Raw genomic sequence first — 14,586 nt, 5'->3', positions numbered from 1 at the left:
CTGACAGACGGTGGCAATGCTTTGCACAGTGTCACGGCAGCCACGGAGAACGCTGGACACTCCAAAGGTTTACAAGAAAAATGTGGAACTTGCACCAAGCCTCTGTCAGCCGATCCTAACCTGCGACTCGGTTGACAACATGAGAATCTCTGACCCAGAGGGCACTTTCAGTTTAAATAAAGTGTTTTGTAGGTCAGACATAGTAATCTGACTTGGACTCCTTGTTGTACTACTAACCAATGAAGAGAGGCCAATGATGAAGAAACGTGCCACAGTTGGGGGCTCTATGGTGACCAGGGCTTGGGTGTGTTCAGCTTTCATCTGTATTTCATTTTTGAACACTGAGATGTTTATTAGATTTATAAAAATTCCAATTTACCTGATTCATATGAGAATAGCACATAATAAAATCTAATACATTATAAAATGTCAATATCTATGTGTAGTAATTCCGAGAGTTAGGTGGGGCTCTGCTATTTCACCTTCAGAAATGAGAGACTGTCTGGCAGGTTTGTGTAAGTACTAACACTGCTGTCCCACAAGTGCATACATCTGCGGATGGGTAAGAAACGCCTGACAGGTTCCTTCGACCCCACAAGGATCACAGTTTCTTTTAAGAGTTTAGCAATGGACTATAAGGGACCGTCGAAACAAATCAGGTTAACAGCATAAGCCCCTTGTTGGTGATTATATGAAATTTGTCTCTAGCCAGACCTAAAGCCCCTGTAAATAACCAAGCGTCTGTGCTGTTTAATCCATCTGGTGTGTACCGTGCTCCAGATCCGGACAGATATCACCGGTGCTCGTTACTACGTTCCTGAGGGCACAGCTCGCACCGACACTGCGCACCCGTCACAACAACCAGAGCGCCAGGCAGGCGCCTGGTCCCTTCTACACCTCTAAGGGCTTGACAGGAAGGTACTCTCTGAATGCGGCTTTTAACAAATTGAGTTAATAAGCAGGATATAAATTAATTATAATTTGAATTCTGATCAAAAACCACAAAGACAATAGTTTTATACTTTCTACAGGTTTTCTTATGATTGTAGGACTTACTGGTGTAAGGAAATGCTTCATGTATTTTAAATAAATTATCGTTGTTACTGTGGAAAAGCTACAAGGCCCATTGGCGAGCACAGAGTCACACGCTGATGGCTCAGCTGTGCTAACCTCAGAATGGGGCAACTAACGCTGGCATTTCGAGGCATCAAAAGAATTGTTATATAAGCTAAATTTATTGCAACTGTTGAGTAAAAAGCAACATAGTAAGTTGTCAGTCTGCTGGCCACTTTCCAGCGGCCCTTCGTAGACGCTGGCCATAAGACACCCTTCCGCCACTCTGGGGAGCGCCATGAACTCCACCCAGGAAAGGAAACACAGTTCGACCGATGGAAGAGGCGTCACCTCTCGCTGGCAGGAAGACACACAAGGTGGGAGCCCAAAAGGGGAGCTCCAAACGGGAAGCTGCCTTAGGAGGGCAAATGGGGGACACACACGAGAAAGGGGGCGCTTTTGCTCTGGTAGACAGGCCTACCTCAGGGACAGTGAGAGGAAAACAGTTGCTGAGCCGGTTTTGGCATGGGCGTGTACCCCCTAGGTAGCCACACCTCTAGGGAGGGTTACCACGTTCCGCACAACAAGAGACGGGTTCTGCCATTTTGGAAGTGGGCAGAATATTGCACTCTGGAATAGCTAGACGCCTCATACTGCAGGAATTCGTCATTAGGAGGAGGGGAGTCTGGTAGTCCATTGGCAAGTAGTCACCGCAACCCTAGAGCAAGTTGTGGGCATAGAAGTGGCACACCTGGCACCCAGATCTCAGATCACATTTGTACCATAGACAGGACTCAAGAAGGACTGCATCTGCTGCTCTCTGGACCTGGCAAAGAGAGGCTGAACCAAGACTGGACTGCACCAGCTGCTCCCTGGACCTGGCAAAGAGAGGCCACACTAAAGACTGGACTGCACCTGCTGCTCCCTGGACCTGGCAAACAGAGGCTGCACCAAGACTGGACTGCCTTGCTGCTCCCTGGACCTGGCAAAGAGAGGCTGCACCAAGACTGGACTGCACCTGCTGCTCCCTGGACCTGGCAAAGAGAGGCTGCACCAAGACTGGACTGCACCTGCTGCTCCCTGGACCTGGCAAAGAGAGGCTGCACCAAGACTGGACTGCACCTGCTGCTCCCTGGACCTGGCAAAGAGAGGCCACACTAAAGACTGGACTGCACCTGCTGCTCCCTGGACCTGGCAAGGAGAGGCTGCACCAAGACTGGACTGCACCTGCTGCTCCCTGGACCTGGTAATGAGAGGCTGCACCAAGACTGGACTGCACCTGCTGCTCCCTGGACCTGGCAAGGAGAGGCTGCACCAAGACTGGACTGCACCTGCTGCTCCCTGGACCTGGCAAAGAGAGGCTGCACCAAGACTGGACTGCATCTGCTGCTCCCTGGACCTGGCAAAGAGAGGCTGCACCAAGACTGGACTGCACCTGCTGCTCCCTGGACCTGGTAATGAGAGGCTGCACCAAGACTGGACTGCACCTGCTGCTCTCTGGACCTGGCAAAGAGAGGCTGCACCAAGACTGGACTGCACCTGCTGCTCCCTGGACCTGGCAAAGAGAGGCTGCACCAAGACTGGACTGCACCTGCTACGCCTTGGGCCTGGCAAAGAGAGGCTGCACCAAGACTGGACTGTATCTGCTGCTCCCTGGACCTGGCAAAGAGAGGCTGCACCAAGACTGGACTGCACCTGCTGCTCTCTGGACCTGGCAAAGAGAGGCTGCACCACCAAGACTGGACTGCACCTGCTGCTCCCTGGACCTGGCAAAGAGAGGCTGCACCAAGACTGGACTGCACCTGCTGCTCCCTGGACCTGGCAAGGAGAGGCTGCACCAAGACTGGACTGCACCTGCTGCTCACTGGACCTGGCAAGGAGAGGCTGCACCAAGACTGGACTGCACCTGCTGCTCACTGGACCTGGCAAGGAGAGGCTGCACCAAGACTGGACTGCACCTGCTGCTCCCTGGACCTGGCAAAGAGAGGCTGCACCAAGACTGGACTGCACCTGCTGCTCCCTGGACCTGGCAAAGAGAGGCTGCACCAAGACTGGACTGCACCTGCTGCTCCCTGGACCTGGCAAAGAGAGGCTGCACTAAGACTGGACTGCACCTGCTGCGCCTTGGGCCTGGCAAAGAGAGGCTGCACCAAGACTGGACTGTATCTGCTGCTTCCTGGACCTGGCAAAGAGAGGCTGCACCAAAACTGGACTGCCTTGCTGCTCCCTGGACCTGGCAAAGAGAGGCTGCACCAAGACTGGACTGCCTTGCTGCTCCCTGGACCTGGTAATGAGAGGCTGCACTAAGACTGGACTGCACCTGCTGCTCCTTGGACCTGGCAAAGAGAGGCTGCACCAAGACTGGACTGCACCTGCTGCTCCCTGGACCTGGCAAAGAGAGGTTGCACCAAGACTGGACTGCCTTGATGCTCCCTGACCTGGCAAAGAGGCTGCACCAAGACTGGACTGCACCTGCTGCGCCTTGGGCCTGGCAAAGAGACGCTGCACCAAGACTGGACTGCATCTGCTGCTCTCTGGACCTGGCAACGAGAGGTTGCACCAAGACTGGACTGCACCTGCTACGCCTTGGGCCTGGCAAAGAGAGGCTGCACCAAGACTGGACTGTATCTGCTGCTCCCTGGACCTGGCAAAGAGAGGCTGCACCAAGACTGGACTGCATCTGCTGCTCCTTGTGCCTGGCAAAGAGAGGCTGCACCAAGACTGGACTGCATCTGCTGCTCCCTGGACCTGGCAAGGAGAGGGTGCACCAAGACTGGACTGCACCTGCTGCTCCCTGGACCTGGCAAGGAGAGGGTGCACCAAGACTGGACTGCCTTGCTGCTCCCTGGACCTGGCAAGGAGAGGCTGCACCAAGACTGGACTGCACCTGCTGCTCTCTGGACCTGGCAAAGAGAGGCTGCACCAAGACTGGACTGCACCTGCTGCTCTCTGGACCTGGCAAAGAGAGGCTGCACCAAGACTGGACTGCACCTGCTGTTCCCTGGACCTGGCAACGAGAGGCTGCACCAAGACTGGACTGCATCTGCTGCTCACTGGACGTGGCAAAGAGAGGCTGCACCAAGACTGGACTGCATCTGCTGCTCCTTGGGCCTGGCAAAGAGAGGCTGCACCAAGACTGGACTGCATCTGCTGCTCCTTGGGCTAGCAAAGAGAGGGCTGTGGTTGTAGTGCCCTGCTCTAGAATTAGTCACCCCCAAGCCCCAGACAGAAGAGGTGACCTCAAAGAGTCGGTTGGCTGACTTCTTGTTACACCTCCAGGGCCACAAACACTGAAGAAGCTGCCTTGGAAGGATTGGTAACAAAAATCACTTGCTCCCGGCTGACTGCCGAAAAGCAGCCTGGGAGACCGAACCCTGAGACTCAAAAGTTGCAGTCGAGTCTGCTGGACTGCAAGAGTGGTCAAAGTGCACTTTGGTCACCCAAGATGGACACTAGCCACAGTTGAAAGGGAACCACAGGTTTTGCTGTGACCAGAGACCAGTAGCAACTGTTTTTTGGCTGGACTTCACAAGGACTTTGAGGGACAGCGACATCAAAGTCACCCCACTGTGTTTGTGGGCCTAGGGGTGGCACCAGGAAGACCCCTGTCACTGGATCAGCATCCACAGCATCTTCAGCATCCTGTATCGCTTGCATCAGGACCACTCCATTGATACCTTTGGTGATTTTCCCCCAGAGCCTGGAAATTGACTGGAGACTGCAAGGTAACTCTCCTGCGGAGTCTTACTGGGCTCCTCTGGATGTCCTCCCACCTGGAGTTGGCCACCCAAAATGGCCCGGAGTAGCCAAACACAACTTTACAAAAGTTTTCAAAGTAACCACTAACCTTGGTAGTTTCCAATGCTTGTTTGCGATTTGAATGAAAAGCAGTGGTTTATTATTTACTTGAAATGCATATCTCCGGATCCTTCTGGGGGATTGTTTTGGTTTGTAAAAAAAATCACACAAATACGATCTAGTTCTACAAACTGGTGTAGGATTTCTGTTGTTCTTATTGCTTTGGTACTTCTCAATGCTTTGCACTTGTTCCTTTATTTAGGCCTTGCTGCTCGAAGCCCCTGCTACCCAGGGGTGAGCTAAGGTTTTACAAACGAGCCCGACTGGACGCAAGACGGGTTCATGAGTTTATAACACGGTGAGGTCTCACAATCTCACTGTACATTAAACAGCATTTCCTCACAACATGTAAAATATTTTGGGATTAGTTACAAGAGAGGTACGTTTAGCACAAAATCATAAAATAACCACTATGGCAAATTCTCACATTGACGCAATACTGTGCCTCAGACTCCACTGTAGAGGAGGTGTCCTACTCTTAGAGCAGACCTACCTTCCGGGTCGCAGTAGCGCCGTGTCCAGCAGGTCTGGCCTGTTGGTGGCGCCAATGACAAAGACATCAGTAGTTGAATGAAGGCCGTCCAGCTCAGCCAGAAGCTGAGACACCACCCTGTGAGAAGAGGGAAGACCAACGTGTTCAAAGAGGGCAGCAACTTTCTTACCACCCACAACCTGGTAAAATAATCGCATTGATTTAAAGCAGCATTCCCTCCCTTAGACGCTCCGACTATAACACACTGATCTCAGTCCCATGAAAGCTGCAGCTATCTCGGCTGTGTCCCTTCAAAGGGGACAGAGAACGAGGACGGGTACATTAATGTAGGCAGGCACATAGGTGGTGTGGTGGTGGGCAGCCACCCGCAGGTACTACTGTGCGCACATACAAGCACAGGGTGCAGAGGACAGCCACTCATGGGTGCAACTGTGGACAAGTACAGGCAAAGGTGAGTAGCTGTGGTGGGTGGTAATCAAGCAGTGGAGTGAATATTGGCAAATACAGGTACGGGTAAGTGTGGTGGAGAGCAGCCAAGCATGGGTGCGACTTTACGTACATACAAGAACACGCAGGTGTGGTGGAGCGCAGCCAAGCATGGGTGCGACTTTACGTACATACAAGAACACGCAGGTGTGGTGAGAGCAGCCAAGCATGAGTGCGACTGTGGGCACATACAAGAACACGCAGGTGTGGTGAGAGCAGCCAAGCATGGGTGCGACTTTACGTACATACAAGAACACGCAGGTGTGGTGAGAGCAGCCAAGCATGGGTGCGACTTTACGTACATACAAGAACACGCAGGTGTGGTGAGAGCAGCCAAGCATGAGTGCGACTGTGGGCACATACAAGAACACGCAGGTGTGGTGAGAGCAGCCAAGCATGGGTGCGACTTTACGTACATACAAGAACACGCAGGTGTGGTGAGAGCAGCCAAGCATGGGTGCGACTTTACGTACATACAAGAACACGCAGGTGTGGTGAGAGCAGCCAAGCATGAGTGCGACTGTGGGCACATACAAGAACACGCAGGTGTGGTGAGAGCAGCCAAGCATGGGTGCGACTTTACGTACATACAAGAACACGCAGGTGTGGTGAGAGCAGCCAAGCATGGGTGCGACTTTACGTACATACAAGAACACGCAGGTGTGGTGAGAGCAGCCAAGCATGAGTGCAACTCTCAGTACATACAAGAACACGCAGGTGTGGTGAGAGCAGCCAAGCATGGGTGCGACTGTGGGCACATACAAGAACACGCAGGTGTGGTGAGAGCAGCCAAGCATGAGCGCAACTGTGGGCACATAAAAAAACACACAGGTCTGGTGAGAGCAGCCAAGCATGGGTGCGACTCTCGGTACATACAAGAACACGCAGTTCTGGTGAGAGCAGCCAAGCATGAGTGCAACTCTCGATACATACAAGAACACGCAGGTCTGGTGAGAGCAGCCAAGCTTGAGTGCAACTCTCTGTACATACAAGAACACGCAGGTGTGGTGAGAGCAGCCAAGCATGAGTGCGACTCTCGGTACATACAAGTACACGCAGGTATGGTGAGAGCAGCCAAGCATGAGTGCGACTCTCTATACATACAAGAACACGCAGGTATGGTGAGAGCAGCCAAGCATGAGTGTGACTGTGGGCACGGACAAGAACACGCAGGTCTGGTGAGAGCAGCCAAGCATGTGTGTGACTCTGGGCACATACAAGAACACGCAGGTGTGGTGAGAGCAGCCAAGCATGGGTGCAACTCTCTATACATACAAGAACACGCAGGTATGGTGAGAGCAGCCAAGCATGAGTGTGACTGTGGGCACGGACAAGAACACGCAGGTCTGGTGAGAGCAGCCAAGCATGTGTGTGACTCTGGGCACATACAAGAACACGCAGGTGTGGTGAGAGCAGCCAAGCATGAGTGCGACTCTCGGTACATACAAGAACACGCAGGTGTGGTGAGAGCAGCCAAGCATGAGTGCGACTGTGGGCACATACAAGAACACGCAGGTGTGGTGAGAGCAGCCAAGCATGAGTGCGACTCTCGGTACATACAAGAACACGCAGGTGTGGTGAGAGCAGCCAAGCATGAGTGCGACTCTCGGTACATACAAGAACACGCAGGTGTGGTGAGAGCAGCCAAGCATGAGTGCGACTCTCGGTACATACAAGAACACGCAGGTATGGTGAGAGCAGCCAAGCTTGAGTGCGAGACTCTGTACATACAAGAACACGCAGGTGTGGTGAGAGCAGCCAAGCTTGAGTGCGACTCTCGGTACATACAAGAACACGCAGGTGTGGTGAGAGCAGCCAAGCATGGGTGCGACTTTACGTACATACAAGAACACGCAGGTGTGGTGAGAGCAGCCAAGCATGGGTGCGACTTTACGTACATACAAGAACATGCAGGTGTGGTGAGAGCAGCCAAGCATGGGTGCGACTTTACGTACATACAAGAACACGCAGGTGTGGTGAGAGCAGCCAAGCATGAGTGCGACTCTGGGCACATACAAGAACACGCAGGTATGGTGAGAGCAGCCAAGCATGAGTGCGACTCTCGGTACATAAAAGAACACGCAGTTCTGGTGAGAGCAGCCAAGCATGGGTGCGACTCTCGGTACATACAAGAACACGCAGGTGTGGTGAGAGCAGCCAAGCATGAGTGCAACTCTCAGTACATACAAGAACACGCAGGTCTGGTGAGAGCAGCCAAGCATGAGTGCAACTCTCAGTACATACAAGAACACGCAGGTGTGGTGAGAGCAGCCAAGCATGAGTGCAACTCTCAGTACATACAAGAACACGCAGTTATGGTGAGAGCAGCCAAGCATGGGTGCGACTTTACGTACATACAAGAACACGCAGGTGTGGTGAGAGCAGCCAAGCATGAGTGCGACTGTGGGCACATACAAGAACACGCAGGTATGGTGAGAGCAGCCAAGCATGAGTGCAACTCTCAGTACATACAAGAACATGCAGGTGTGGTGAGAGCAGCCAAGCATGAGTGCAACTCTCAGTACATACAAGAACATGCAGGTGTGGTGAGAGCAGCCAAGCATGAGTGCGACTCTCGGTACATACAAGTACACGCAGGTCTGGTGAGAGCAGCCAAGCATGGGTGCGACTTTACGTACATACAAGAACACGCAGGTCTGGTGAGAGCAGCCAAGCATGGATGCGACTTTACGTACATACAAGAACACGCAGGTCTGGTGAGAGCAGCCAAGCATGGGTGCGACTTTACGTACATACAAGAACACGCAGGTGTGGTGAGAGCAGCCAAGCATGGATGCGACTTTACGTACATACAAGAACACGCAGGTCTGGTGAGAGCAGCCAAGAATGGATGCGACTTTACGTACATACAAGAACACGCAGGTCTGGTGAGAGCAGCCAAGCATGGGTGCGACTTTACGTACATACAAGAACACGCAGGTGTGGTGAGAGCAGCCAAGCATGGATGCGACTTTACGTAAATACAAGAACACGCAGGTCTGGTGAGAGCAGCCAAGCATGGATGCGACTTTACGTACATACAAGAACACGCAGGTATGGTGAGAGCAGCCAAGCATGGATGCGACTTTGGGCACATACAAGAACACGCAGGTGTGGTGAGAGCAGCCAAGCATGAGTGCGACTCTCGGTACATAAAAGAACACGCAGGTGTATTGAGAGCAGCCAAGCATGGGTGCGACTGTGGGCACATACAAGAACACGCAGGTATGGTGAGAGCAGCCAAGCATGAGTGCAACTCTCAGTACATACAAGAACATGCAGGTGTGGTGAGAGCAGCCAAGCATGGATGCGACTTTGGGCACATACAAGAACACGCAGGTGTGGTGAGAGCAGCCAAGCATGGGTGCGACTTTACGTACATACAAGAACACGCAGGTGTGGTGAGAGCAGCCAAGCATGGATGCGACTTTACGTACATACAAGAACACGCAGGTGTGTTGAGAGCAGCCAAGCATGAGTGCGACTGTGGGCACATACAAGAACACGCAGGTGTGGTGAGAGCAGCCAAGCATGAGTGCGACTCTCGGTACATACAAGAACACGCAGGTGTGGTGAGAGCAGCCAAGCATGGATGCGACTTTGGGCACATACAAGAACACGCAGGTGTGGTGAGAGCAGCCAAGCATGAGTGCGACTCTCAGTACATACAAGAACACGCAGGTGTGGTGAGAGCAGCCAAGCATGGATGCGACTTTGGGCACATACAAGAACACGCAGGTGTGGTGAGAGCAGCCAAGCATGAGTGCGACTCTCGGTACATACAAGAACACGCAGGTGTGGTGAGAGCAGCCATGCATGAGTGCGACTCTCGGTACATACAAGAACACGCAGGTGTGGTGAGAGCAGCCAAGCATGAGTGCGACTCTCGGTACATACAAGAACACGCAGGTGTGGTGGCGTGCAGCCAAGCATGGGTGCGACTCTCGGTACATACAAGTACACGCAGGTGTGGTGAGAGCAGCCAAGCATGAGTACGACTCTCGGTACATACAAGAACACGCAGGTATGGTGAGAGCAGCCAAGCATGAGTGCAACTCTCAGTACATACAAGAACATGCAGGTGTGGTGAGAGCAGCCAAGCATGAGTGCGACTCTCGGTACATACAAGTACATGCAGGTGTGGTGAGAGCAACCAAGCATGAGTGCGACTGTGGGCACATACAAGAACACGCAGGTATGGTGAGAGCAGCCAAGCACGAGTGCGACTGTGGGCACATACAAGAACACGCAGGTATGGTGAGAGCAGCCAAGCATGAGAGCGACTGTGGGCACATACAAGAACACGCAGGTATGGTGAGAGCAGCCAAGCATGGGTGCGACTCTCGGTACATACAAGAACACGCAGGTATGGTGAGAGCAGCCAAGCATGAGTGCGACTCTCGGTACATAAAAGAACACGCAGTTCTGGTGAGAGCAGCCAAGCATGGGTGCGACTCTCGGTACATACAAGAACACGCAGGTATGGTGAGAGCAGCCAAGCATGGGTGTGACTGTGGGCACATACAAGAACACGCAGGTATGGTGAGAGCAGCCAAGCATGAGTGCAACTCTCAGTACATACAAGAACATGCAGGTGTGGTGAGAGCAGCCAAGCATGAGTGCGACTCTCGGTACATACAAGTACACGCAGGTGTGGTGAGAGCAGCCAAGCATGAGTGCGACTGTGGGCACATACAAGAACACGCAGGTATGGTGAGAGCAGCCAAGCACGAGTGCGACTGTGGGCACATACAAGAACACGCAGGTATGGTGAGAGCAGCCAAGCATGGGTGCGACTCTCGGTACATACAAGAACACGCAGGTGTGGTGAGAGCAGCCAAGCATGAGTGTGACTCTCGGTACATACAAGAACACGCAGCTCTGGTGAGAGCAGCCAAGCATGAGTGCAACTCTCAGTACATACAAGAACATGCAGGTGTGGTGAGAGCAGCCAAGCTTGAGTGCGACTCTCGGTACATACAAGAACACGCAGGTATGGTGAGAGCAGCCAAGCATGAGTGCGACTCTGGGCACATGCAGGAACACGCAGGTGTGGTGAGAGCAGCCAAGCATGAGTGCGACTCTCGGTACATACAAGAACACGCAGGTGTGGTGAGAGCAGCCAAGCATGAGTGCGACTCTGGGCACATGCAGGAACACGCAGGTGTGGTGAGAGCAGCCAAGCATGAGTGCGACTCTCGGTACATACAAGAACACGCAGGTGTAGTAAGAGCAGCCAAGCATGAGTGCGACTGTGGGCACATACAAGTACACGCAGGTGTGGTGAGAGCAGCCAAGCATGGGTGCGACTCTGGGCGCATGCAAGAACACGCAGGTATGGTGAGAGCAGCCAAGCATGAGTGCGACTGTGGGCACATACAAGTACACGCAGGTATGGTGAGAGCAGCCAAGCTTGAGTGCGACTCTCGGTACATACAAGAACAAACAGGTGTGGTGAGAGCAGCCAAGCATGAGTGCGACTGTGGGCACATACAAGAACACACAGGTATGGTGAGAGCAGCCAAGCATGAGTGCGACTGTGGGCACATACAAGAACACGCAGGTATGGTGAGAGCAGCCAAGCACGAGTGCGACTGTGGGCACATACAAGAACACGCAGGTATGGTGAGAGCAGCCAAGCACGAGTGCGACTGTGGGCACATACAAGAACACGCAGGTGTGGTGAGAGCAGCCAAGCACGAGTGCGACTTTGGGCACATACAAGAACACGCAGGTATGGGGAGAGCAGCCAAGCATGGGTGCGACTCTCGGTACATACAAGAACACGCAGGTGTGGTGAGAGCAGCCAAGCATGAGTGTGACTCTCGGTACATACAAGAACACGCAGCTCTGGTGAGAGCAGCCAAGCATGAGTGCAACTCTCAGTACATACAAGAACATGCAGGTGTGGTGGAGCGCAGCCAAGCATGAGTGCGACTCTCGGTACATACAAGAACACGCAGCTCTGGTGAGAGCAGCCAAGCATGAGTGCAACTCTCAGTACATACAAGAACACGCAGGTGTGGTGACGTGCAGCCAAGCATGGGTGCGACTCTCGGTACATACAAGAACACGCAGGTGTAGTAAGAGCAGCCAAGCATGAGTGCGACTGTGGGCACATACAAGTACACGCAGGTGTGGTGAGAGCAGCCAAGCATGGGTGCGACTCTGGGCGCATGCAAGAACACGCAGGTATGGTGAGAGCAGCCAAGCATGAGTGCGACTGTGGGCACATACAAGTACACGCAGGTATGGTGAGAGCAGCCAAGCTTGAGTGCGACTCTCGGTACATACAAGAACAAACAGGTGTGGTGAGAGCAGCCAAGCATGAGTGCGACTGTGGGCACATACAAGAACACGCAGGTGTAGTAAGAGCAGCCAAGCATGAGTGCGACTGTGGGCACATACAAGTACACGCAGGTGTGGTGAGAGCAGCCAAGCATGGGTGCGACTCTGGGCGCATGCAAGAACACGCAGGTATGGTGAGAGCAGCCAAGCATGAGTGCGACTGTGGGCACATACAAGTACACGCAGGTATGGTGAGAGCAGCCAAGCTTGAGTGCGACTCTCGGTACATACAAGAACAAACAGGTGTGGTGAGAGCAGCCAAGCATGAGTGCGACTGTGGGCACATACAAGAACACACAGGTATGGTGAGAGCAGCCAAGCATGAGTGCGACTGTGGGCACATACAAGAACACGCAGGTATGGTGAGAGCAGCCAAGCACGAGTGCGACTGTGGGCACATACAAGAACACGCAGGTATGGTGAGAGCAGCCAAGCACGAGTGCGACTGTGGGCACATACAAGAACACGCAGGTGTGGTGAGAGCAGCCAAGCACGAGTGCGACTTTGGGCACATACAAGAACACGCAGGTATGGGGAGAGCAGCCAAGCATGGGTGCGACTCTCGGTACATACAAGAACACGCAGGTGTGGTGAGAGCAGCCAAGCATGAGTGTGACTCTCGGTACATACAAGAACACGCAGCTCTGGTGAGAGCAGCCAAGCATGAGTGCAACTCTCAGTACATACAAGAACATGCAGGTGTGGTGGAGCGCAGCCAAGCATGAGTGCGACTCTCGGTACATACAAGAACACGCAGCTCTGGTGAGAGCAGCCAAGCATGAGTGCAACTCTCAGTACATACAAGAACACGCAGGTGTGGTGGCGTGCAGCCAAGCATGGGTGCGACTCTCGGTACATACAAGAACACGCAGGTGTGGTGAGAGCAGCCAAGCATGAGTACGACTCTCGGTACATACAAGAACACGCAGGTATGGTGAGAGCAGTCAAGCATGAGTGCGACTCTCGGTACATACAAGAACACGCAGGTATGGTGAGAGCAGCCAAGCATGAGTGCGACTCTCGGTACATACAAGAACACGCAGGTATGGTGAGAGCAGCCAAGCATGGGTGCGACTCTCGGTACATACAAGAACACGCAGTTATGGTGAGAGTAGCCAAGCATGAGTGCGACTCTCGGTACATACAAGAACACGCAGGTATGGTGAGAGCAGCCAAGCATGAGTGCGACTCTCGGTACATAAAAGAACACGCAGTTCTGGTGAGAGCAGCCAAGCATGGGTGCGACTCTCGGTACATACAAGAACACGCAGGTCTGGTGAGAGTAGCCAAGCTTGAGTGCGACTCTCGGTACATACAAGAACACGCAGGTGTGGTGAGAGCAGCCAAGCATGAGTGCGACTCTCGGTACATACAAGAACACGCAGGTATGGTGAGAGCAGCCAAGCATGAGTGCGACTCTCGGTACATACAAGAACACGCAGGTCTGGTGAGAGCAGCCAAGCATGTGTGTGACTCTGGGCACATACAAGAACACGCAGGTGTGGTGAGAGCAGCCAAGCATGAGTGCGACTCTCGGTACATACAAGAACACGCAGGTGTGGTGAGAGCAGCCAAGCATGAGCGCAACTGTGGGCACATAAAAAAACACACAGGTCTGGTGAGAGCAGCCAAGCATGAGTGCGACTCTCGATACATACAAGAACACGCAGGTCTGGTGAGAGCAGCCAAGCTTGAGTGCGACTCTCTGTACATACAAGAATACGCAGGTCTGGTGAGAGCAGCCAAGCTTGAGTGTGACTCTCTGTACATACAAGAACACGCAGGTATGGTGAGATAAGCCAAGCATGAGTGCGACTCTCGGTACATACAAGAACACGCAGGTGTGGTGAGAGCAGCCAAGCATGAGTGCGACTGTGGGCACATACAAGAGCATGCAGTTATGGTGAGAGCAGCCAAGCATGAGTGCGACTCTGGGCACATACAAGAGCACGCAGGTATGGTGAGAGCAGCCAAGCATGAGTGCAACTCTGAGCACATACAAGTACACGCAGGTATGGTGAGAGCAGCCAAGCTTGAGTGCGACTCTCGGTACATACAAGAACACGCAGGTATGGTGAGAGCAGCCAAGCATGAGTGCGACTCTGGGCACATGCAGGAACACGCAGGTGTGGTGAGAGCAGCCAAGCATGAGTGCGACTCTCGGTACATACAAGAACACGCAGGTGTGGTGAGAGCAGCCAAGCATGAGTGCGACTCTGGGCACATACAAGTACACGCAGGTGTGGTGAGAGCAGCCAAGCATGGGTGCGACTCTGGGCGCATGCAAGAACACGCAGGTATGGTGAGAGCAGCCAAGCATGAGTGCGACTGTGGGCACATACAAGTAC

General features: G+C 53.2%; 1 protein-coding gene across 1 annotated transcript in view; it reads right to left on the bottom strand.

The window, feature by feature from the left end:
• The window catches only part of PEX6 (peroxisomal biogenesis factor 6), a 203,915-nt gene that overhangs the window by 12,454 nt on the left and 176,875 nt on the right, over positions 1-14,586 (bottom strand). The window contains exon 14 of the mRNA XM_069236435.1: positions 5,405-5,521. Coding sequence (XP_069092536.1) covers positions 5,405-5,521 — 117 coding nt within the window. The remainder of the gene's footprint in view (positions 1-5,404; positions 5,522-14,586) is intronic.

This window comes from Pleurodeles waltl, chromosome 5, assembly GCF_031143425.1.
Source record: "Pleurodeles waltl isolate 20211129_DDA chromosome 5, aPleWal1.hap1.20221129, whole genome shotgun sequence".
Classification (NCBI taxonomy): Eukaryota; Metazoa; Chordata; class Amphibia; order Caudata; family Salamandridae; genus Pleurodeles; species Pleurodeles waltl.
Note: the sequence above shows the minus strand (reverse complement) of the source record. Positions and strands in the feature narration are given on the sequence as shown.